The sequence below is a fragment of the Emys orbicularis genome, chromosome 1 (genome assembly GCF_028017835.1).
Source record: "Emys orbicularis isolate rEmyOrb1 chromosome 1, rEmyOrb1.hap1, whole genome shotgun sequence".
NCBI lineage: Eukaryota > Metazoa > Chordata > Testudines > Emydidae > Emys > Emys orbicularis.
In genome coordinates, this window is record NC_088683.1 from 221,038,164 (window position 1) to 221,064,836 (window position 26,673).

At 38.0% G+C, this 26,673-nt stretch overlaps 1 protein-coding gene across 1 annotated transcript in view; it reads right to left on the reverse strand.

Moving 5' to 3' along the window:
• Window positions 1-25,205, reverse strand: part of IL1RAPL1 (interleukin 1 receptor accessory protein like 1) — a gene marked incomplete at its 5' end in the record, with an annotated part of 543,011 nt that extends 517,806 nt beyond the window's left edge. The window contains 3 exon segments of the mRNA XM_065423246.1: window positions 19,798-20,077; window positions 24,200-24,225; window positions 25,183-25,205. Of these exon segments, the coding sequence (XP_065279318.1) occupies window positions 19,798-20,077; window positions 24,200-24,225; window positions 25,183-25,205 (329 nt within the window).
• Window positions 25,206-26,673: the final 1,468 nt, after the last annotated feature.

Below are 26,673 nucleotides of genomic sequence, written 5' to 3' on the forward strand. Positions count from 1 at the left end.
AACTTGAGCATCAGCGACAGTCAAGCATCACTCAAGCTCAAAGCACCACTTACCACAAGCTAGATTGTGTGCAGATGCAAGTAGGGTTGAGGGAAATACTAGAGTTATACCTCTAGCTAATGCTGCAGTGAAGACATGGCCTTCGTTATCTAATTAACAGTTGTTCAGCTAAAACAACAAAGCTTAACTTAGGAAACCTCAAGAGACTCCTGCTAAGCCATCATACATTATATTATGCCATCTCTGAAGAACATCTTAAATTGAACCTTTGTACCTTATCTTTTAATATATTTCCCTTATACTTGAGAGGTGGAAGCTGTTGTTTGAGAAAAGTAGTTTATATATCCTTCTATTATTTATTCTTTTCATTCATTGGAGCAATCAAAAAACCTTATTCTATATGTCCCAAATCATTCTTAATATAGTGTCCAGGGAAATACTCAGTACAAGGAAGTTTCTGTTTTAAATGTCACACACACTCAACAGTTCCATAGCATACTCCCAAGCAAAAGGAATAAATAGTCCGTTGGGGGGTTTGCCTGCCAGAGACAAATGCAATCCACATTTAACAGAGATCATACAAAAAGAATTGCCCAAAGTCTCCTTATATTTTTGTCAGACCTCTCAACTAGCTTGTGCTAATGTAGTATGCAAGGTGTGACTATCAGCAAATTGTCAGAACTAAAAAAAATATTTTTGTTTGAAACTTAATATGATGTGGAATTCATTATACTACATGGGAGAACACTTTCTCTAACCTACTTTCATGTTTCTGAACATTACATACTAAAAACATTAAAAGAACGTCTGAATATCAGTCCTCACAGTTTCAAATTTGGTACTTGGAAAATGAGGAACACACAATTAGTGACCACTTGTGAAAAGTTTGAAATAAGTGACTTGCCCAGCATCTATAGGAACTCTGTTGCAGACACAGGGATAGAGTCCAAATCCTCAGGGCAACATTCAACTATCTTAACAATGAGACTGTGCCTTTTCCCTTTCTGCAAACCTCTGCCTCATTCAGCACACACCTTCCCACTTCTGCAACAAATAAACAGCCTGTGTTACTATACAACCCAGATTCATTCCCAGAGCATGGTCCATCCTTCACAATGAATGAGGAATAAATAGTAGGTGATCATGTAATTAAAGATTGAATGATAATGCATAAACACAAGTGGGCCAAATTAGGTTTGTACAGACAACCTTGCCCTCAGGTCATCTTCTCTTTAGGCTCTGAAGGCAAGTACATCTCCAAGTACTCCTTGGATAGATCCAACCTCAGTTTTGCACTGTTGCCCCAAACCATAATAATAACTTATCAACTTGCAGTACTGGGTAAACATCAGTGTGGAAATAGCATTGGCTTTCCTTTCTCTGTAGTGGCGATGTCTGAGCAGTTGTGATTTAAAGTGTGTCAAATCTTGTAAATCACCAGGAAACATTACTGAAAATTTCTTTACACTCACAGATTTCAGACAATCATCCCGACCGGATATATTTATTCCAATGTAGACATGCTTCAAAATTAGTCATTCTACAATTAAAGCAGAGCTGGCCAAATAATTCATTGTGAAATATGTTCATTGCAAATCTTGACATTTTTCATCAAAGAATTATTAGTGATTTTTTTTTATTCTACCACCAGCTGTAACTAAAGTCAGCAATGATCTCCCTAAATCAATGGCTTTAGAACACTGTAATAAAATCACATTTTACTGCTCCTCTTCAACCACATCAGACTTAACCTTCCTGTTACTGACTTGAGAGTCCTGCATGACTGCCTCTCCCTATTTATCTTGCCTCATGAAGTTCCAAGTCCTCCCGTATCTCTTTTACTCTGCCAGTGATGCTACCCCATTTTCCCATTTGTCACCTTATTACACCAATACAGTTTCTTCAGCCATATTACCCCTTATAAATGAAAGGTCCTTTCTGGGCTCATCTGCCAGTCCCCTAACACTCTCCACATTCAAGTCCGTCCTGAAGATTTATCTCTGTCACCATGCTGATAAGAAACTTGCTAACTGAAGTTGTCAGGCATGAGGAGTAACTTGGGTATAATTTCCATGTTCCTTCCTTCCTTCCTTCCATCCACCCACCAATATATACATAGAGAACAATGTTGGTATTCATTAACAAGTATATCTATATAACTCCGTATCTGTTGCTTTTGTTCCTCCTATTCACTGTCTGGATCGTGAGAACTTTGCATCAAAGTTCATATCTTCTTCTGTGCTTGAAAGTGCTCAGGTACACTGTGGGTTATTATTAGCCAAAGACCTTTGATTTAGCCAGGCATAAATTACTCCTCCAAATAACTCCCAGCAAGTGTATCAAATGTAGTAGTGTCTGTCAGCTGGATTGCAGGACAGGTCATTGACTGTTTTGGTGGCCTAGGGAAGTCATTTAACCTTTTTGTGCTTCACTTTAATTGCCTACCTCACAGGGGTATTGAAATGTCTAATGTAATCACTTTGAAGATGAAAAAGTATTATTTATGTGCTAAATATTATCATTATTATTATCACCAGAGCAATCATACATAGCCTTTCCATTAGTAGCATTAAAGGACATTGCCTTGTGGATCTATATTCAGGACTCTGTTTTTGCTAATACTCTTCCAGCTCAATATGTTTTCTGATCTGTAATTATGGGAAGAAATGGGATAAACTAATAGTTACATTAAAAGAGGAATCAGGATTGTGTAATTTTAAGAACCCTAGTAACAATGAAAAGAATTGAAACTTAGAAGCCTCATCAATACAAACCACTGGAACATTATTTATGGTCAGAATTAGAATCAGAATTTTTTTGGTGGAGCCTTGAAGTTTGAAGGAAAAAAATATATATTAAAAATATTCTTTCCAGTGATGTTATTCTGATTGCCTGAAACTGACATTCTACAGGACAATGCATTTAATCCTCACCTTTGTTGGCACATCTCATTTTGGCAGAGTATCGTATTGTTCTTTAAACAGTACAAATTGCCAATAAGTTGAACAGTCTTGTCAAATCCTAAGCATTCAAAAATTATGTCAGGCCTCAAAAATGAAGATATTTAAAAAAAAAATATTAATTGGGAAGCTTCTTCCCCCCCCCCACCCACGCACACTCTTTTTTTTTTTTTTTAATATAGCTTTTAGCGTTCAGTCGGGTCACATACTCTAGCTTTTCTCTGCAACCACTAGGGCTAAACATTCCTTTCTATTTTAAAAACAAATTCTGAGATTCTACTATATTTCTGATATAGCCACTGGACTCTAGGAAATGGGGATTTAAGAAAAAAATAAAATATCTCAAGACTCACAAAAAATGAACAGAATTGGCAACACTTGAGTAAAGTTTTCAACTTCCAATTATTTATTTTTTCTCACCATCTTAGGGTCTGTCTCATTTCCTCAGCTATTGTTTGTTATCTTTTTTGTCACCTTCTGTTTCTCAGTGTTTTGTTTTTTGATAATTTCTGATTGTCAGGATTTCATCTAGCCTCTGTCTAACTGTCCCTTAAACAATTTGTTCTTGATTTCTTTTCTTTGCTCCTTTCTCCTTATTTGTAAATTATCTCTGTGTCTTTGATTTATATGTGCTTCATTTTCTCTTGTTTGCCTTTCCTCAAACAGATCTTTGATATCTGTAATATCCTTCCCATTGGAATTTGCTTTGCCTGTTTGGTCTCATAAAGCCTGAATCTGTAGACCTTCAGGGCACAGTTCCCCTCCTATCTCAGTAGCAGACTCAGAATATGAGAATTGTTTTTTTGGCTAGAGCAGGAAGAAGGAGGCAAAGGTGGGAGAAAGTGGAGCAGGGGCCTTAAGCTACAGGAGTCTTCACAGGCTGGGGGAGCTCCCTCCCCCAACTCCCCTGTGTTGTGAACAGTGATGGTAGGACACAGCCTATTCCCTCTCATTTCCCCCTTCCCCTTTTGGAAATCACTGTCTGCAATTGGGCTTTCTCTCACGGGGGAAGGAGGGAGAGAAGCAGGGCTTGGAGCAGCAGAAAGGACCCTCCTTATGGCAGCATCAAGGAAGCCCTGCAGAAAGGTTGGACTGGCCTACATCGATGCTATTTTTTGTGGGTAGCGTGAATAAATTGTACCAGGGTTGGGTGAGTAATGGTACTGGAGTAGAGATTGGTGCCTCAATTAATTACACTAGGGTTGACCTGAATTGTCTTGGTGTGTAGGGGCTGAGTTAATTGCAGGAGAAACCAGTGGATGGTCTGAATTAATTTTCCTGGAGGCAACCTTGAGAAATATCTCCCTTCCCTCCCCAGGTCCCTTCACCATCGTGCCTCAAGAGAAGCTGAGGCAGGGACATTCTCTTCAGCTTCCCCACCCCATATCCCCAATCAACCTGGGCAGAGACCTTTTCTCCAACTTTAATCTCATCTGTAATAGTGTGCTGCTCTTTCTCATGATTTCATTGAGAGTCACTCGATACTTGTTTTTTTTTGTCAAAACTCTATTTACTTCCCTTCTTTTTTAAAAAAAGGAAGTTTCTAACTCTCATGTTTGTGAAGAAACTTTGAAAATGTGAACCTTAAATACTAAAAACCATAAGATAAATAGAAAAGTAAAAATGAATTATTTAAAAAAATATATAAATATTAAGCAAATCTCATGAATTTGACTTATGATCTTTGAATACTTGGAGTTGGCAAGAATATATAACACTGATTTAATGAGTTCACACTATTTAGTTATGAAACAACTTTTCAAACATATTTTATCCTTAAAAAATATAATCTGTCAATTATGCCAAAACATACAACAAAATGCAGGTGTTCTACATTTTGGTTGATTGGCACACAATTGGATGGTTTATGTCACACACTGTCAGGTTGGAAATCTTGAAGGTATGCTTAATGTATGTGCTTAACTTTAAACACAATCAATTGGTCTGCTCATTTGTGTAAAATTAAGTAAGTGTTTTCAGGATCAAGGCCTAATCTGAAACAAGACATAGAAAGTGAACATAAACAATTTGTAAGAGGATGGCAAAATTATGAGTAAAATTATCTCTGAAGGTAATAGAAAATCAAAGTAATTATTTTACTTTTCTTTCTATCTCTCACTTTTTTTTTTTTTTGGTTGCTTTCTACTTGCACTCAAGAACTTGTCAAAGTTTACATTTTCATTGCATTGTCTCCCAAATGTGCAGGTGACAACATTTATCCCTCCACCATGTAAATGTCCTGACAGGTAACTTGCAAGTATTTGCTTGTCTCATCATAACTATTCAGTATTTCCCAATCCCAGTTGATGTACAATTCCTGTTTTTTTTAATAATGACAATAGTACCTAGCTGTTATATAGCACTTGTGATCTGTAGTTCTCAGAGCACTTTACAAAGGAGGTCTACCATATTCCCATTTTACAGATGGGAAAACTGAGGCACAGGGAGGGACATAACTTGCCCAAGGTCACCCAGCAGGCCAGTGGCTGAGCTGGGAATTGAACCCAGGTATCCTGAATCCCAGTCCAGTGCCCAGTCCAGCTTTTAGTCACAGGAAAACTTCAAGATTCACCATAAAAGTGAATTTAGAAATAGAAAGGAGTAAGCATGATGTTACTATTCCAAATATTCTCCAGGTTTACAAAATGGTCAAAATTGAAAATATACTACATAGCAAAATAGTTAGTATAGTTTACTGGTTTAATAATAGAAATATATGTACATGCGTGTAATCTCCTTTAAAAATCCTTGCCTAAATAAAATGACAGAAAATAAAAAGGTAAAGGTGAATTATTACCTTATGCTGCTAATTTTATCTTTTTATTAAAAATGACAAACTGCAGTAAAATTTTCAACTTTAATTTTAAATGTACAAACTTTTATAGTTTGCTACTGCAGTCACATTATTTTCTCATCTGCTTTGCAATATGTAAGCAGCATGTTTGAAATCTCATAACTAACCTTTACTGAGTCAGCCTCATATCAATTCTTGCATAAGGTGTTTATCCACCACTTGAATTTGCACATTCTGAAGGTCTCTGTTCAAAAGGTAGGTCTCAGACTGATCATTAAAGAGCAAATCTGGTTGCCCTTATTTTAAAAAGTCTACTAAAGACATCAATACTAAGTATCTGGATTTAACTTAATTAATTTTGTTTTCTATCTGATGTGGGGACATATGATAGGACATCTTTGTTTTGCATTATTTTATATAACATGTGATCCCTTCTCCCCAGATAGATTAATTGCAGTTTACAGTAGATGGAGCTGGTTGAAAAAATGTCAATTAAATGTTTCTCTGATTGAAATGAGTCATTTTGCAAAAAAAAAAAAAAAAATGTTTTGCTGAAACATATTGGCTTAGATGAAAACTACATCAGGAAGGTTTCTCAGGTCCAACTTGGAATTTTTGGTCAAAATTTTTGGTCTTAGCAAGTATGAAAAATCAAGTCACCCTATATGGTCTTGAACCTGCATCTCCCAGACGACTGCCTTAATCACAGGGCTACTGGCTATTGGAGGGGAAAAGGAAGGCAGGAGAGGGAAGGCATCTGTCCATCTGTCTCTTTCCTGTTTATTAGTGAAAAATCGTCAAAAGTCATTTTTATTCTGTGTTGGGACAAAAAACTCATTCTGGAACTGTAATAATTTTCAATTAAACAGAATTGTAGTTTCCTATCCATCCCTAACAGTTGAGTCTGAAATAGTCCAATACTTCTTTCCTTTAATAAGTGGTCAACTCCATTTCTTACTAGAAATAAAGTCAGCTACTGTAACTTACAGAGGATACACATTTTTTTCCTGAAGATTCCAGTTTTACAAGATCAGCCATCACAAACAGACCATATTAGGAAACTGAGCTGAATTTTGTATAAAATAACTTCCCCCATGTCAGTGGGGAAATGAATTTTTTAATTATTGGAGCAAAGAAGAAATGTGACAATGAATACAAAGGAGGTAAAGCCTGCACTACTAGAAAGAATATTAAAATCCTAATGTACTAGCAAGACACTGACATAATTTGCAGGATAATCTCTATTTTATTCCATTGATTCCCTTAAGAAATTATTATCTCAGTATTAAAATAATTAACAGTAAAAGAAAACTGGTATCAGATAAAGAACTCTTGCAAGAATTTCTTTCTTGGGCCCCTGACTATGGGAATCTGTTTCTTCAACTCCACTAAAACTGGCTCTACAGTGGCTTTTGCCTGGTGACTGTCACTTTAAATTCATCTCTCTTCTCCTCCAATATTACATCCATTCCCAAATCCTGCAGATTAATTACTACTGAAAATATTACTTTCTTCTCTACCCCATCCCAATATTTCATTTATTCTTTGGTGATCTTTCACTTCTATCTGCTTCTCAGCTTCCTCTTCTCCAGTTTATTAAGACATTACTGCTAAAATTATCTTCTGCCATTACAAAGAACTTATCACTCCCCTATCAAATCTCTTCTGTGATATTCCTTTTCACACAAAATTTCCATTCTCAAACATCTGCACAACTCAAATCCTGCTTCTATCTCAGTTCTTATTTCCTTCTATTTTTCCTCACTTCTTTCTATCCATCCACACCATCATCCTAACTGCTCTTTTTGTATCTTTGTTTACAGTGTGCCAAACTGCAAGCTCTTTGAGGAAGTCTTTTAATTTGTTTGTATAGTACCCATCACTAGGAGACCCTGACCCTAACTGGGGCCTCGGGACTTGACTGCAATATGCCATAACAACATTAAACTTAAATAATGTAAGCACCTGAACTTGCTCTCTGAGTTAGGTGCCCAATTTGCATGTACATATCAGGCTCTTATTTTTTCAAAATTTAGCTTCTAATATTTTGGTAGAAAGGGTGGATTTTTAGAGAAATGCCTGAAAATATTACATTCAAAATTAGTATATCGGGAAGAGCCAGTCAATAAGGTAGGCTCCCTGGCATCAACTTTAAAAGTGTAGGATGGTTTTCAGTTAGAAACATTATATTATATAGAACTGCACAGGGAACTAAAAGATTACCTTCTGAAGAGACAAACATTAAGAAATCTCAGTTAATACTAACTTCTACAAAAGAGAAACAAATAAAAATTATATAGTAACTTTGACATTTGTGTAAGCTACTTTAAACAAAATTAACATAAACAAGATCAGAAAATAAAACATATGTATAAGTAATAAATGTTGAAAATCATTTAGGTGAAATATTTATAATTCTGTATGTATCTAATTATCTGGGGAAAAATCCTTCTCAGAGTCAAGTGGAGATATTTAGAAATCAGTACTAACATTAAAAGAATGCCAGGTATTGTGGCATTGTAAATCTCACTTGTAAAAGCTTTTATGTTACTTATGATGATTTAGGAATGGTGTCTGCAGTTTATGAAAAAATGAATCCTATTTCTTTTAGACTCAACTTTCCTCCCACCCCAAAAGCAGAGGTGTCTTTGCCTTCCTTGTATTTTATTCAATATTTCTGACAATGGAAATTACAACACCTATATGTCTATATGTACAATGTGATTGTCAGGAACCAGTGCACAGAGGGGTTGCTATCCAAGAAGTCTTCACAGGGGGAGTGGACTAAGACATTACAGGATTTGAACTGCACCCTAAATGATAATTTAAAAGAATGCTTCCCTGAAAGTGGTGAGTTTTGGTTTGGTCTGTTTTTTTTAGTATATAATTGTTGCGTTATTTTGGCTTAAAATTACAGGGTTTTTTTAGATAAATGAATTGTACACGTCAGTAATATTGTAAACTTCATATGTATATCCTTAAATTACAACAGTATATGAAGATACATCACAAGCATAATTTAGCTCTTCGCAGTAATCGCAAGTGTATACTAGGACTGTAATTACTTAAGTTAGTTAAGTTGAAATAGCCTTCATTGGTTATGTCATTCATGACAGCCTCTTCCAAAAGTTAATGGTAAGCCAGAGAAGAGCAATGCTGATAATCTTTAAAATGAATATGAAGATTCAAATCCAGCTACTGGATAAATCTGATGTTATATAAACTAATGATGGTTATGTCTACACTACAATAAAAGATCCACAGCATAGCCACAGCTGGCCTGGGTCAGCTGACTCAGGTTCGTGGGCTTGGGCTGCAAGGCTATAGAACTACAGTATAGACCTTTGGGACCCCATGAGTGGTGAGAGTCGAGCTGGTCTCAGAGTTCAGGCTCCAGCCTGATCCTAAAGTCTACCCTGCTATTGTGAGCCTTTCAGCCAGAGCCTGGTGAACCCAAGTCAGCTGACCCAGGCTCTGAGACATGGAGCTGTGGGTTTTTATCTCAGTGTAGACATACCCAATGAAACTTTGCTATGAGTTAAAGAAATAGGATTACCTTTTCATAAATTGATGGTAGTCTCAATTGGTTGTTCATATCATGGCTAGGGAAAGAATGAAATAAGAGGCTAATACACATTCATTTATACCATTTTCATTTCTACTATTTGGAGTTGTTTTTAAAAGCAAAATGTTGTTGACAAAGTCAATATATTTCTTTATTTAAAATACCCTCGTGTGGAGCAAAAGTAGAATCAATTTCTACAATTAAACTAAGTGGCAGAGAAGTTACATTATTTCTTTTATGCAACTATATTGTAGAATTCCCATATTCTAGTCTTTATAAAAGCAAAAAAGTTTCAACTAAGTTATGTGCTGCAGGGGTTAAAAGTGTAGCTAGATAGCAATGAAAATTACCTTACATGTTGTGAAAAGTCAGAAGCACCGTCATGTTAACACATCGGCAGAATATCAGTGACTATATTATAGAGCATAGGAAGACCCTGACCCTGAGGCCACTGCCCTTACTGATATGTCATAGCAGGATTAATGCAACTCAGATGTGTATTTCCACAACAAAATGATGTGCATTGCTCAATGGCTGGAATTTGAATGCTAGACAAATTCAGACTGAAAATAAGGAGCAAAATGTTAACAGTAAAGGTAGTTAACCATTTGAAACAACTTACCAAGGATTGTGGTGGATTCTCCATCACTGACAATATTTAAATCCAGATGGGACATTTTTCTAAAAGATACGTTGTAGTTCAAACAGGAATTAATTAATGGAAATTCTAGGGCCTCTAAGGTCAGACTAGATGATCACTGTGGTCCTTTCTGGCTTTATAATATATGAATAATTAATAATCTACCTTTTTACCACCCATCTACAGTCTTGAATCTTTAAGTTCTTCCTATTGTGGATCTGCCCCAAAATAAAAATTGCACTTGGTGGTTACCAAAAAGCTTCAAGTTCAGGTTATGATAAGTACACAAATCTGGATGTCTGTTCTAACTGTTTAGGCCTCTAGATCTGGCAAAAGTGGGCTGAAAATTTCATGAGAATAAGATCACTTCTCACTTCCTGCTTTCATTCAGAAGTAGAACCTCCCCTTATCTGAATATTTCAGAACCCCCAAAATGTTAGGTTTAAATTTGATCCTGGTAATGGTTGAAGATTCTAGATTGTGGGACAAGTTGGTTAATTTGTCTGAATCTATTTGCCCATCCCAACTAGAAACGTATTTATCTGGGCAGTTGTTATTCCCAATCTGAACCTGAAATTCAAAATTGAATCTGGACCTTCAAAGCAACTCAAATTATTATACAAACTATAGGGTTATACCTAGTAGACTTTTGGGTATGCATTAACTCAGGTGAAGGCAGGTCACAAATATTCTTATTAACTGACACATTTGTAAACTGCTTCAGTGTCTTTACGATGCATTGGGTCAACCTTAAAAAGGCTCTTGCTAGCAATTACTTCATGGAGCTATTTTGCTTAGCCTTGTCATAACCAAATCTGTCTTGTATACCTGAACAAGAATTGCAATGTTTGACATGTATGTTACATAAGAACGGCCCTACTGGGTCAGACTAAAGGTCCATCTAGCCCAGTATCCTGTCTTCCGACAGTGGCCAGTGCCAGGTGCCCCAGAGGGAATGAACAGAACAGGTAATCATCAAGTGATCCACCCCTGTCGTTCATTCCCAGCTTCTGTCAAACAGAGGCTAGGACTCCATTCCTGCCCATCCTGGCTAATAGCCATGGATGGACCTATCCTCCATGAATTTATGATTGGTGTTGGTCCTGCTTTGAGCAGGGGATTGGACTAGATGACCTCCTGAGGTCTCTTCCAACTCTAATATTCTATGATTCTATGATCTAGTTCTTTTTTGAACCCTGTTATGGTCTTGGCCTTCACAACAACCTCTGGCAAGGAGTTCCACAGGTTGACTGTGCACTGTGTGAAGAAATACTTCCTTTAGTTTGTTTTAAACCTGCTGCCTATTAATTTCATTTGGTGACCCCTAGTTCTTGTGTTATGAGAAGTAGTAAACAACACTTCCTTATCTACTTTCTCTACATCAGTCATGATTTTATAGACCTCAATCATATCTCCCCTTAGCCGTCTCTTTTCCAATATGAAAACTCCCAGTCTTATTCATCTCTCCTCATATATAAGCCATTCCATACCCTTAATAATTTTTGTTGCCCTTTTCTAAACCTTTTCCAATTCCAATACATCTTTTTTGAGATGGGGTGCCCACATCTGCACACAGTATTCAAGATGTGGGCGTACCGTGGATTTATATAGAGGCAACATGATATTTTCTGTCCTATTAACTATCCCTTTCTTAATTATTCCCAGCATTCTGTTTGCTTTTTTGACTGCTGCTGCACTTTGAGTTGATGTTTTCAGAGAACTATCCACAATAACTCCACGATCTTTTTTGAGTTGTAACAGCTAATGTAGACCTCATCACTTTATATGTATAATTGGGATTATGCTTTCCAATGTGCATTACTTTGCATTTATCAACATTAAATTTCACGGGCCATTTTAGTCTTTAAGGTGCCACAGGACTCTTTGTTGCTTTTTACAGATCCAGACTAACACGGCTACCCCTCTGATACCATGGGCCATTTTGCTGCCCAGTCACCCGGTTTTGAGAGATCCTTTTGTAGCTCTTCACAGTCTGCCTGGGTCTTAACTATCTTTAGTAATTTTGTATCATCTGCAAATTTTGCCACTTCACTGTTTACCCCTTTTTCCAGATCATTTATGAATATGTTGAATAGGACTGGTCCCAGAACAGACCCCTGGGGGACACCACTATTTACCTCTCTCCATTCTGAAAACTGACCATTTATACCTACCCTTTGTTTCCTATCTTTTAATCAGTTACTAATCCATGAGAGCACCTTCCCTCTTATCCCGTGGCAGCTTACTTTGCGTAAGAGCCTTCGGTGAGGCACCTTGTCAAAGGCTTTCTGAAAATCTAAGTACACTATATCCACTGGATCCCCTTGGTCCACATGCTTGTTGACCCCCTCAAAAAATTATAGTAAATTGCTGAGGCATGATTTCCCTTTACTAAAACCATGTCGACTCTTCCTCAATAAATTATGTTCATCTATATGTCTGACAATATTGTTCTTTATTATAGTTTGGCCCAGTTTGCCCGCTACTGAAGTCAGGCTTACAGGCCTGTAATTGCTGGGATCACCTCTGGAGCCCTTTTTAAAAATTGGTGTCACATTAGCTATCCTCCAGTCATTTGGTACAGAAGCTGATTTAAATGATAGGTTACAGACTACAGTTAGTAGTTCTGCAATTTCACATTTGAGTTCCTTCAGAACTCTTGGGTGAATACCATCTGGTCTTCGTGACTTATTGCTGTTTAATTTATCAATTTGTTTCAAAACTCCTGTAATGACACCTCAATCTGGGACAGTTCCTCAGATCTGTCACCTAAAAACAATGGCTCTCCTTCACATCCTCAGCCGTTAAGACCGATGCAAAGAATTCATGTAGTTTCTCTGCAATGGCCTTATCGTCCTTGAGTGCTCCGTTAGCACCTCGATCATCCAGTGGCCCCACTGGTTGTTTAGCAGGCTTCCTGCTTCTGATGTACTTAAAAAAAAAATTGCTATTACTTTTTGAGTCTTTGGCTAACTGTTCCTCAAATTCTTTTTGGGCCTTCCTAATTGCATTTTTACACTTCATTTGCCAGTGTTTATGCTCCTTTCAATTTTCCTCACTAGGATTTAACTTCCACTTTTTAAAGGATGCCTTTTTGCCTCTCACTGTTTCTTTAACTTTGTTGTTTAGCCACGGTGGCTCTTTTTTTGGTTCTCTTACTAGGTATTTTAATTTGATGTATACATTTAAGCTGAGCCTCTGTTATGGTGTCTTTAAAAAGTTTCCACACAGCTTGCAGAGATTTCACTTTTGGCACTGTACCCTTTAAATTCTGTTTAACTAACCTCCTCATTTTTGTGTAGTTCCCCTTTCTGAAATTAAATGCTATAGTCTTAGGCTGCTGTGGTGTTTTTCCTGCCACAGGGATATTAAATTTTATTATATTATGATCACTATTACCAAGCGATCCAGCTATCTTCACCTCTTCTACCAGATCCTGTGCTCCACTTCAGACTAAATCAAGAATTGCCTTTCCTCTGGTGGGCTCCAGGACCAACTGCTCCACAAAGCAGTCATTTAAGGTGTCAAGAAACTTTCTTTCTGTATCCCATCCTGAGGTGACATGTACCCAGTCAATATGAGGATAATTGAAATCCCCCATTATTATTGAGTTTTTTTTTTTTATTTTAATAGCCTCTCTAATCTCCATGAGCATTTCACAGTCACTATCACCATCCTGGTCAGGTGGTCGGTAATATATCAGGTGGTCGGTAATATCCAGGAGGTGTTTATTTAAACAAGCCACAAAAATTCTTTTTCTCAATGTTCACAATTGTCCAAGAAAATACTATCTTTGAGCACAGCAACAAAAAAACAAATTATATAAGAAAGCTTGCTTTAACATAACTAGGGCCATACAATAAAACAGAGGGACTCTAGTAGTACACGTGGTTTAGGTTCCAAAGCTCAAATGCTCAGGATTTATGAGATCCTATAAAAATTATAAGATATTTGCATAAGAGGATACTGAGGCCTGGCCTACACTACAGAGTTAGGTTGACATAAGGTAGCTTACGTCAACCTAACTCTGTCAGTGTCTACATTACAATGATGCCCTGGCCGATGTAAGTCACCCACGACATCAACTTAAAAACTCCACCTCACTGAGAGGCATAGCACTTAGGTCGATATAGTTAGGGCAACACAATGTCCGTGTAGACACTGCATTACTTACATCACCAGTTGGCTGTCAGATATAGATTAAAGCTCAGGAAAAACTTCTTAGCTGTAAGAACAGTAGGACAATGGAACAGACTGCCTTGGGAGGTTGTGGAAGCTCCTTCACTGGAGATTTTCAAAAGGAGGCTGGATAGCCATCTGTCTTGGATGGTTTAGACACAAATCCTGCATCTTGGCAGGGGGTTAGACTAGATGACCTTTGTGGTCCCTTCTAATTTTATGGTTCTATGATTCTATGATTATGACCAGGGCAGCATTTTTAGTATAATTTTTTTGAGCTTTCAAGGTCAGCAAGCTAGTACCTGGGTCCTGTAGGGACTCTACTGGAAGGGTGTGGAACTGTGGAATATACATTGTCAGGGGCAAGCAGTTATATTAAACTTGTGAAAGTCAAAGATGGATCAAGAAGGCTTTGGCATATCCATTATCCTACGGGAGGGTGGCAAGCCTGGCCTAAGCCCGGGGGAGGCTTTGAGCGCATACATGGCAATAAGACTGGGAAGGGATGGGCCCCTCTTTATGCAGTGACGGGAGTCCCCTCACAACATATCCGTTTGTTATGGTGTTGAGACAGGGACTAACGAGGCTGAGGTTTCCAGCCCATGAATTTGGTTCCCATGCATTCAGGTTTGGGAAGATAACAGCAGTGACACAGCCAGGTATGGGAGCTGGGGCAATTCAAGCAATTGGATGTTCGCATTTGAAAGCATATAGAATGTATGCGAGACCCCAGTGGAGAGTCGGCATAAATTTTTTGTTGTGTTCTTATTCCAGATGTGGGAAGATGGGCCATGCAGATGGTGGTGTGGATCTGTGGGCACAGTATTGTTCACTGGGTGCATAAGCGGACATTCAGGTTGCCTGAGGGTTCACAGCTGGGGCTCAGTGATGATGCAATCCTGAGCTGGCACAGAACAAGGGGCATGTTACAGGACCAGTTAATGTCACTTCTATACACTGTGGGGGCTCATCAGTAGGCACCATATATAATAGCGGTGTACCTTGGAGAAAATGATTTAGGGATTTGTAAATGGGTAGCCTTAATGCTCAGAGTTAAGAGGGACTTGAGGCAGATCCTGGAACTTTTTCCAGGAGTAAAAACTGTGTGGTGAAACGTCCTTCAATGCAGGGTGTGGCAGAGAGCTGTGAAGCCCCCTCCCACCCACAGTTTGATAAAACTAGGAGGTATATCAGTAGGGACATGGCCAAATTCATGGGGATCATAAGGGAGGTTGGTAATTTTGCATCCTGACATAGCACATGGGGCAACAGAATTATTCAGGGATAATGGAATTCACCTGTCAGACTTGGGCACAGACACATTTTTGGCTGATATAAAAGGGGGCAGTGAGAGATGTCTGGGAACCCTGCTGGGTATGTGGGGGAGGCAGTCAAGATAATTGCTGGTGCCTCCTTGTGGTGGATGTCCAGTGCAGGTACTCTGAAGGGAGGGGATACAGAGATCACATGGATGGTTTGGTAAAGCATTTAAAGAAGGTGTTTGTTAAAGGAGCAGAATAGGGAGATGTTCAGGGCACCTATGACTGGCACGGCAGGGAGCCAAACACCCCCTCCTCTATAGCCCACACCTTAATCCTCATTTGGGCTGTCTGGGGACCAAGATAGAAGGGGCGGGGGGCTGACGGAAGTCCCCAAGTAGATATTGAAATGATTATGGAGTTACCTGCACTGTACTCTTTAATCTGCCGGGTACTTCCAGACATCTAATAATAATGTTGTGGCATAATTAAGCCATACCCAGTGTCTCCTGTCCTCCTTCTGGTATAGCCAGACAACAAGGAAAATAATGTAAACGGGTATCATAGTCACAAGTTGTTGCAAGAAGAGGGATGCAGAGTTTGAAAAGAGAATACTGAGTATTGATTGCTATCACAGAAATAATATAAGTTGTAATTCAAGCACAAACTCTTACAAGTACGTACACAGCATAATGACAATGTATAAAGTTCTTGTCTGTCTACACAAAAGACTATTTTTTCTTAGCAGCTGTATGTTAATGAGTCACCATGCAGTAATAATGAACAAAAAGTTGATCATCTAGAGAGACAGACTTGATCCTGGAACTGAAAAGGCAAGTTTTTTTTATAAAAAATCTGAGAATTCTTTAGAAATATATTCATTCAACAATAGTGCAATCTAGCAAACACAATAGATAACAGTGTGATGGAATATCCACTGTAAGCCTTTATTTTCTACAACTTTCAACTTCCTCAGGGTTGCAACGCAGAATACATGTCACAGCACATGAAAGTACTTTTGTATATAAGATAAAATCTGTTTACTTTTTTTACATGTATAAGGCTGCTACAAAATAATGGGTGGTATGCATCATTACTCTATAGGTCTAGCAGTCTTCTCAATGCTACTAATGTGATAGTGATCAAAGAAGATAGCCACAGGGACAGCAAGCCTTCTCCTCCACTTCCAGCCCAATCTGGTGACCTCTCCATCTTGCCTCCAGGAAGCATTAACTTGGTGGAAGGTATCTATAGCCTGCATGTTTGAAGCAGATTAATTGAATATAGCAAAAGGTATTGCAAAATGTTGATGATGCTGTGCATGTTTCTTATGGCTGGCAGCATTTACTGAAGGGCAAAGGTGAGGGCTAGAATGGGAAGTTGGAGAGGGTTGATGTTGCAAGCATAGGAGAGGGGAGCGAGAGGATGTGGGTGTGTGCATGCACACACGCACACAAGCACCAATCTTTAGCTCCTGAAGTGAAGGGAAGGGAAGGGAAGGGAAGGGAGTCAGACTGGCAAAGAACTGCCCTCAACAAAGTGGGAGGAGGCATTCCACTTGGGATCAGATTATTCGCTTCTGCTAGCACATCCTTTTGGGAGGCTGCCCAAACCATGTATCTAAACATTTATATATAGTACTTCACTTATCACCATATCTCTATACTCACAATTCAGTATCCCAGTTGCTCTATTTTTTCTGCAAGCTGAGAAATTTATTTTCCTCACTGTTTACATAAGGATCAGGGGTACAGAACTGGGATAGGATACCAGCAGAGGAGAGGAGAGCAGTTGCAAAGGGCAAAGCAAATGGTAAACCCTGGGCCACTCCACCCCTTCTTCCTATGTCTGGGATTTGAGGAAAGCTGTATGTAGTTTTTCTAAAGCTCACCTTCCTTACTTGCCTGTTTATCTGTTCTTCATGCTCTGATAGCCCCTACGTGCATTTCTGATGGCCCAGGGACTTGTCAACCATCAGTTTCTGTTCTTTACTTCTGTTGCTCTTAACAACAAGAGGCAACCTCCTTCCAGAGGTCATGAGAAAATTCTTTCCAGTGATTCCCTCCCTTCCTCCCCAGCAATTTAGCTCCTCTTCTACTCTGTGATAGGACTTTATTCACTAATGGATCATTGAGCCTTTGTCCCCCAAGACATATGGCAAGTAGAGGACCACAAATGTCAGAGCAAGAATGGATGTGGTAAGAGGGAAACTCTTAAGACTATTTGTGACATGCAGTTGGGAGTAGGAGCCTACTAACACCATTTATGTGATTCAAGTACTGCCAAAGCAATATATCGGATGGAGAGAGAGGACAAGCTGCATTCCGACTTACATATTAGTTCTCATGGAGGAGTAAGTGTGCAAGGAATTTGAAGTCAAAGTCAAGATCTCTTCCTGAGTTATGAATACTCCTTAAATAAGAACTCATTTGCTATCGTCAGAAATGTGATTTCTCTACCACCGTCATTTTTGAGCTTTAGAACTCAAAGAGTTGGGTTATTTGCTTTAAACTTTTCAAAAAGGTTCACTTGTAGCACAGTGTTTTTTCTTGCTCCATACAGTACTCAAAACAGTGCAAGTAGTCACACTATGGTCATGAGTGTATCACTATGCGTCCCCTTTGCCTTAACTGAGCTGCTCAGTACAGCCCTAAAGTAAGCTTAGCATCATTGTGGAATTGTTTTAGAGACCCTTTGAACAAGAACAAAGAATCTCAAAACACACACACACACACACACACACACACACATCATTACTGCATATTCCAATGTCTATCTTGGCAAAAATTACATACAAGCCTACATATGCCTCTCCAGATTCTACAGCTCACTCTGCCTCCTGGCACCACCTACAGGACAGCAGCGCAGAATGTTCTAGTAGTTTCAGTGGTGATGGCAGTAACAGAGCTGTCATGATGGTGTGGTTTTTCCTAGCTATTTCAACAGTGATAGCTTTGGAAGAGCTGCTAGAACCTTATTGAATTTTTCTGCACTGCTTCACCTCAAAATCTCAGATATTTTTTGTAAACGTATGTTGTTAAGACCATTAGTTCATAACGTGAGAATTTAGGAGAGGAGGCATTCACTTAGTAATTCACTGTTTTGTGTTTTATTGTTTTGCTTCACATTACATTCTCTAATAAGGTCACTGAAGTACTGTATATATTAACTTTTGGGGTCCAACTTTACAAACTCTTATTGTTGGGTATAGAGCATATTATCATAATAAGGCCCACTGATTTTAAATGCTAATAGGCTTTATACCTGACAATAAAAGATTTCAGGATTTGGGCAAAAAGGCCATATTTATCTGCCCTCTATCCACACACACAGAACTCCTGTTGATATCCAGCAGTTTGTGGGTGTTTCAAGAGTAGCATTTCATCCCAAGTAAATTATATGAAGTTCTTAACCATCATAAACAAAATCTGTTTAAAAAGGTGCATTAATTCAGGCTACCAGGATACAAAAATAATAGTTTTCTAGGAGTTTTAATGTTCATCACATACAGTGGCTCATGATAAAAAACAAGCCTTTACCTATAATTACCACAGTGTTATGTGAAAATAACTGTGCTTCCCCTCTGCAAGCAGGGTTTTTTAATTTGCATCATTTTAATTTATCTGTAAAATTAATTCTATATTGAAAAGATAAGTGGGTGGCCAGATGGTCTCTATTTTCTCTGTGGGCTGGAAACAATACATCAGTATGACCTATCAGAAATGCAGAAAGAAGTGGAACATTCATCTCCAAAATAAGAAATAGAACTATGCTTGATTTTGTGATAATGGGGTTTAATACTACACGGTGCTGAGCACCTTTGGAAGGTACCCAGCATCCTAAGCTCCCAATGCAGGACTGAGCCAGTGACAGTTATAGAAGGGTGCATATACTGTAAACTTTTTAATGAGTTTGCTTTGATTGCATTTAAACCCATTTTTAATTCACTTTATGAAAATATTCTAGTTAATTAGTTATTGGCAAAACATTTTGCAAAAATCAGTCTGTACAAAGGTAATATTGGAGAAAACGTGTAGAAAATAAATTCTGAATTTGTAAACAAACAATCACACTAGAAACCTCATTCTCATAGTTATGCACATCCAAGCAGGGAACTGTAACATGACTGATATGTCCAATAAAAACTAATCAATATGCTTCACATTTTGAATATAAATCTATAAACTAAAATTATAAATTATACAGCAAATAATTTTGACTATTGAATACTTTCAAGAAAAACCTAAGTTACTCATGAAACATTCACAATCAGGGGGAAAAAAGACCAAAATCACTGAAAACATTATGTGCTGTGGATGGTAGCATAAAGGTTCAGTATTAGGAACAATAATTCTACTGTGTTTCACTGTATTCAAGCATAAATTTTGTTTTAAAAGTACCTTATAACACATGCGTAAAGACCGCTGTCTTGCACCACTGTTGGCCGAAACCAAATAGAATCCTCTTCTTTACTCATTCTAGTTCCATCAAAAGCTATAGGTTCCTCAAAATCTCCAGGTCCAGAGCTTTTGTACCACATCAAACTAAGGCCAGCACTTTGTGCTAGAGAGTAATTTGCTCTGATATAGCCATAAAATAATGCACATTTTATACGAACAGGCTCTCCCACTAGAACTTGATACTTCTTGTAATCCACCGACCAGTCAGTGCATCCATCAGCTAAAAGAAAAGAAAAAGAGAAATAAATGTGTGTGTATATACAGACTGTATATATAAACTGTATATATAAACAGAGGCTTCAGCCAACTAAATACAGTAGCAGCCTAATAGCAGAGCTGCAGTTTAAAGTTACACAGCTGGGGTAAAAACACTCTATCTTACACCATTCCCATTGAAACATCTAGCAGCACTATTAATTTTTAAGTACCATGCAAAACTTGCCTTTTTTTTTTTTTTTTGCTATTAACACCATTTTTCTACTATGTAGAAAAGAGTTATCAGATGAACTTAAGGTAAATCTTGATAATTCCTATGATTTATATGCAATTATTGTTTTTCTCTACTGTGTAACTTTAAAGTGAATTATTATAAAATATTGAAATTAAATTAGTGTAACATGGTGGCCATCTGCCACAGAAGGTGTCATAATCAGTGAATTGTATTAATCAAATTGCTTCAAGGTAACAATGTAAATGAAAGAAGGGAATTATTCAGTCTCAGATGATGTTAGGACAAGGAGCAGTGGCCTGAAGCTAAGAAAGGAAAAGTTTAAGTTAGATCTTAGGGGAAAAAAAGTTCTTAACAGTATTGGTGATTGTGCAGCAGGACAGAATATTAGAAAAAAATGATTCAAGACATCCTCACTTGATAAATGAAGGAACAGGTTAGATAAAATGTTACTAGGAAATCCTGAGCTTTCAGTGCTACAAAATGCTGGGGATGAGATAGTATGACCTGTGTTTGGTATTTTACTGTTCCTGCTACCAGTAATTCTGTACTTCAGTTTTCATAAAATGCTAAGCACAGACTAAATTCTCAGTCAAGGTTAATGCTATTCAATCATAACTGCAACATAGATGAACAAAGTAACTCTTCAGGACAGGATCTATCAATTAGACTTGCTCAAAAAAGAGGGGGTTTTGGTTTGTTTTTATTTTCATGGGAAATGTTGACTTTCTACCAAAAAAACCTCTCAAACTTTATAAAAAATCGTATTCCAATAAAAAATCAAAAAACTTTCAAGGTGAACAGACACTTGCAAATAACTGTGTACTCAAAAACCCAATTTTTGTCACAAAAACCTTTTGTCAGAAAATGTACAACTAGCCTTACTATCTATTGCTATGTATTTGTACAATGCCAGATTCTTTTTTTTTTTTAATTGGGGAGAAAAGCCTTTTAAAAAAATCATTTTTAAGAGTCCACAGATAAGGAATATAATATACATATTTTTTATAAATGTAAAGGAGTATATATTACATATAGTCAAACGTTATGATGACATGAATATATAAAGTATGACATAGTAGTATAACTGCTGCCCAACTTTGTCAATACAGTACAGGACAATATTAGAATCAGGGTGTGTAAGGAATGGCCATCCATATAGTGAAATATTCCATATTGTTCGTGGATTAATTAGTTTCCTTATTTAATTTTGGGGGAGGCCAGAGGGTTTTCCATTTTCAATAACCCAAAGTGTCCATCCCTCCCCCCCCCGCCAAAAAAAATCACCCCTGCCAGAGGCCTAGATCAGGCAAGATTCAGTATTGCAGAAGAGATGAGTTTGCGATACAATACACACATGTATTTTTTTAAAGTCCCATATCTTGGAAATCTGCAGGGGTTGGAATGGGAGCTTTATACAATTTAGACGGGGCATATGCCCAGTTTTCCAGCAGGGCCCCAGCGTTCTTAACAGTATTGGTGATTTTAGAATGAATTTCCATCTCTGATAGTTCCAGTCTTTACCTTACTGAGCACCATCAATCTGTCGGCTTGGAAACCCAGAAATAATCAGTAAATTAAAATGCATCTTTAAGCAGTGTTAACTCCATTATATAAGTTATTAGGTAACAGCTTCCTCATGTTAGTTCATTATCAGATTGTAATTTTGACCTTTACTATTTAATTTAGTTTGTATGCTTTTGGTTTATAATGCCACTTTATTAGCCTTGGTTTCTCTCTCAGGACCTTCAATTTTAGTGACACCAGATCCCTTGAACATGATGAATCCATGGAAACATACTATGGAAGAATACCTATTCCACTACATATTTTTGTTTGTGTTGAATGGAGGATCAGCTATGCAGAACACTTAACCTTGATTTATTTCAGTTTAGAATTCCCCATGGAAAAAATACCAAGACAATATATGTATTTGTGTCACTTGCAATCTAGTTTAGTGAACTTAGTCAAATGTGTTGGAAGGCATAATACACTCATGTGCAAAAAGAAGAGTTAACTATTACATGAATGAATGCTTTTAAAATTCAAGAGATGTAGTATTAAAGGAGTATTAAAAATAAATTGGCTGTACAAATATTCTACTTGCAATGAAGCTCAGTGAAACTATTACTGCATATATAAAAATGATGATATTTCTATGACAACAAACAAAACCTGAAAATCTTAAATGCAGACAGTTTTTCTGTATTTTGCTCTATCGCTGTTTGCTGTAAAGCACAAATATTATTTAAGTATTTATTACTTACACTGTAATATAACTACAGATTTATATTTGGTAGTTTTACTGTAATTTTGGAAATAATAGATGGTACTAAATGCACCATGACCAGAGCATGTTACACCAATTTTCTGAAAAGTGTACTAACTTCCTGTTAGTTTCTGGATTTGATTCAGCTTCTTGGTGTTGATCTCAAGTTTTACGTGGCTTGAGTTCTGGCTACTTGAGAAAATAGCTCTTTATATATGTCACAACAACTGGGATTAGCTAGGATGCTTCTTCTGATTGTACCTAGATTTGAACATCTGGCAGTTAGGAGTCAAAGCTCCCAGCTTTGAGACTTATTTCCCCCACTGATCTGAAATAGCCTGTCTGTTGAAATTCAGGGCACAATGTAAAACCCAGCCATTCCATTGGGCTCTGAGAGTATAGCCCAATTCCACTTTGCCAGTTGAGGTGAGCAAAACTTGAAAATAAATCCTTAGAATTTCAGTGGAAATTTACAGTTAAAAATCCAAAACCAATCACACACTCCTATGTTTTGGATCTTGGATAGATTCAAAAAGAAAATGGGGAATACCTTCCAGTTTGAATGTAGTCAAAATCAACTCACAGCTCTTCTCAAAATGTCTGCACTATCTGAGTCTAATTCCAATCTTAGTCCTAGCCCTGACTGAGCCTCAAGTCAAATCCCAGATGACTGGGTCCTGAAGAAAAGGCACGGGGCCTACAGGAATCTTAGGTTCTGCTCCTCTCTCTGCCACAGACTTGGACAAGTCTTTTAATCTACCTGTTCCTCAGTTCCAACATGTAAAATGGGATAATGATAGTTACCATTCTTTGTAAAAAGAGCTTTGAGATCTCTTGATCTATACATGCTAAGATTCATTGCCAAGTTTACCAATAAACCAGATTAGAAATCAGATCACCACCTCATGAGATTATTTCTGTTTACAGTAAACTTAATGCTACCAGAATATGCCATATTCTAAGGAGAGGAGCATTACTGAAAAATGCCTTGCCATTTCAGAATTTTTTTAAGCGGACAAAAAATGCTAAAATTTTAATTCCCTTCAAAAACAGGCACCTTAGTGCCTGGGTGATATCACCAGTTTATCATTTTCTCTCTTTCTTGCCTTGTTTTACTGGAAAATGCAATAACAAATTTGGACGCTGATTTGTCTATAAGATTTTGTGCTGTACGGCTGTATAGTCCCACTTTGTACAAAGACTCAAGAAGAGATCCTAACTGAGTGAAGTTTAAGCTTGAAGAGATAGCTTATTGCCTGCAAAGCAATATTCAAAATGTAGCATTTTTCAAAGTTTCCTGATGGATTAACCATAATTCCCATCAACAAAAAAACAAAACAAAATGAAACTCTTCCTCATATTTTGAGTTGATAACAGGTTCACCACTAGAGGCAATATGTCAGAGTTTTGTTGTCGAACAGCATCATAAAGTTAGTGGTTGTAGAAACACATGCATATAATGTACTGACACCAGGGGATCAGTATTTTTACAGCCAACAAAAACACCTAGATTTTTCTTTAAAAAGCAACAGAGAGTCCTGTGGCACCTTTAAGACTAACAGATGTATTGGAGCATAAGCTTTCGTGGGTGACTCTCTGTTGCTTTTTACAGATCAGACTAACACGGCTACCCCTCTGATACTAGATTTTTCTTATGCAGATTGATCCTTTCTGAAATCAATGAATTATTTATATTTAATCTTCCTCTACTGAAAAATGCTCTGACTTGTCACTGGACAGTTAAAGAACATAAGACAATTTTAGGACTTGTCTTTTGAGAAAAGCAACTGGAATAGCTCCCAATATGGACACGTTTATTCTGAAATAATAATGTCTACACACAAACTATTCCAGCATAGCTATCGTGCTTTAAATTCATACCATACCTTAATCCAAAATAACTGTGAAGCATAGACAAGCCCTTAGGTTTCCAAAAATGTTGTGTATATATCTATAGACACATATAAATGCATCACGTCAAAGTGTAGTTTCTGAATTTACATACTTGTGATACATAGAGACTGATTACCTGCGTGGTAATCTAAAGTGGTTGTCAAAAGTTTATTATTAGAATATAATCCCCGAGAAAACTATAGGCCAGTTCAGAGACAAAAAATGAACAAACAAAACACACACTTGGATAAATTTAAATATAGCCACTACTATTCTCAACACAGGTAAAAGTAGTAAGAGAACCCCACTAATATTGTCATGTCCCCTCATACACTCCACCTTTTTCCTATCAAAAGTTCATATTAAAAAGATGTTTGGTTGTTTTAATAGAGTTAAACTATAAGTAAATAATTTCCCAAACACATTAACAACCCAGAAAAATATGCATAATGGAATCAGAATTCACCCCATTGTAAAATTCAGTTGGTTACTGATGATGCATTAAGGTACAGAGCTGTAGAATCATGGTCAACACTAAGCTTAAGGAAATATATTTGTCCCTTTTTCATCTGTGCTTTTAATGTGTGTGAGTGCTTTTAATGAAGTCATGCTTTTAATGAAGTCGTGCCTGACTAACCTAATTGCCTTCTATGATGAGATAACTGGCTCTGTGGATGAGGGGAAAGCAGTGGATGTGTTATTCCTTGACTTTAGCAAAGCTTTTGATACGGTCTCCCACAGTATTCTTGCTGCCAAGTTAAAGAAGTATGGACTGGATTAATGGACTGTAAGGTGGATAGAAAGCTGGCTAGATCGTCGGGCTCAACGGGTAGTGATCAATGGCTCCATGTCTAGTTGGCAGCCAGTTTCAAGCGGAGTGCCCCAAGGGTCTGTCCTGGGGCCGGTTTTGTTTAATATCTTTATTAATGATCTGGAGGATGGTGTGGACTGCACTCTCAGCAAGTTTGCCGATGACACTAAACTAGGAGGTGTGGTAGATACACTAGAGGGTAGGGATCGGATACAGAGGGACCTAGACAAATTAGAGGATTGGGCCAAAAGAAACCTGATGAGGTTCAACAAGGACAAGTGCAGAGTCCTGCACTTAGGACGGAAGAATCCCATGCACAGCTACAGACTAGGGACCGAATGGCTTGGTAGCAGTTCTGCAGAAAAGGACCTAGGGGTCACAGTGGATGAGAAGCTGGATATGAGTCAACAGTGTGCTCTTGTTGCCAAGAAGGCTAACGGCATTTTGGGCTGTATAAGTAGGGGCGTTGCCAGCAGATCGAGGGATGTGATCGTTCCCCTTTATTCGACATTGGTGAGGCCTCATCTGGAGTACTGTGTCCAGTTTTGGGCCCCACACTACAAGAAGGATGTGGGAAAATTGGAAAGAGTCCAGCGGAGGGCAACAAAAATGATTAGGGGACTGGAGCGCATGACTTATGAGGAGAGGCTGAGGGAACTGGGATTGTTTAGTCTCCAGAAGAGAAGAATGAGGGGGGATTTGATAGCAGCCTTCAACTACCTGAAGGGGGGTTCCAAAGAGGATGGAACTCGGCTGTTCTCAATGGTGGCAGATGACAGAACAAGGAGCAATGGTCTCAAGTTGCAGTGTGGGAGGTCTAGGTTGGATATTAGGAAACACTATTTCACTAGGAGGGTGGTGAAGCACTGGAATGCGTTCCTAGGGAGGTGGTGGAGTCTCCTTCCTTGGAGGTTTTTAAGGCCCAGCTTGACAAAGCCCTGGCTGGGATGATTTAGTTGGGAATTGGTCCTGCTTTGAGCAGGGGGTTGGACTAGATGATCTCCTGAGGTCCCTTCCAACCCTGATATTCTATGATTCTATGAGTGTGTGTGTGTGTGTGTGTGAGAGAGAGAGAGAGAGAGAGAGAGAGAGAGAGAGAGAGAGAGAGAGAGAGAGAGAGAGCTGTTCTGATTTTGTTCTTTCTTACACCAATTTTACACCAGTTTAACTCTACCAACACTTCTATTCAAGTCAGTTGTAGCTGCATTAAGCTCATTTCAGCTGGGAGGGACTGTAAATATGTTAAACATAAGATGTGGGATACCCCACTCTGCTCAAGTGCAATACCAATAGGTCCATGAAAAGGTGAAAATGGGTTTCTGACAGAAGGTTTAAAGCACTCATGCCAGGATGGAATTGTCTATCTGTTATTCCATTAGGGATATATATATATTT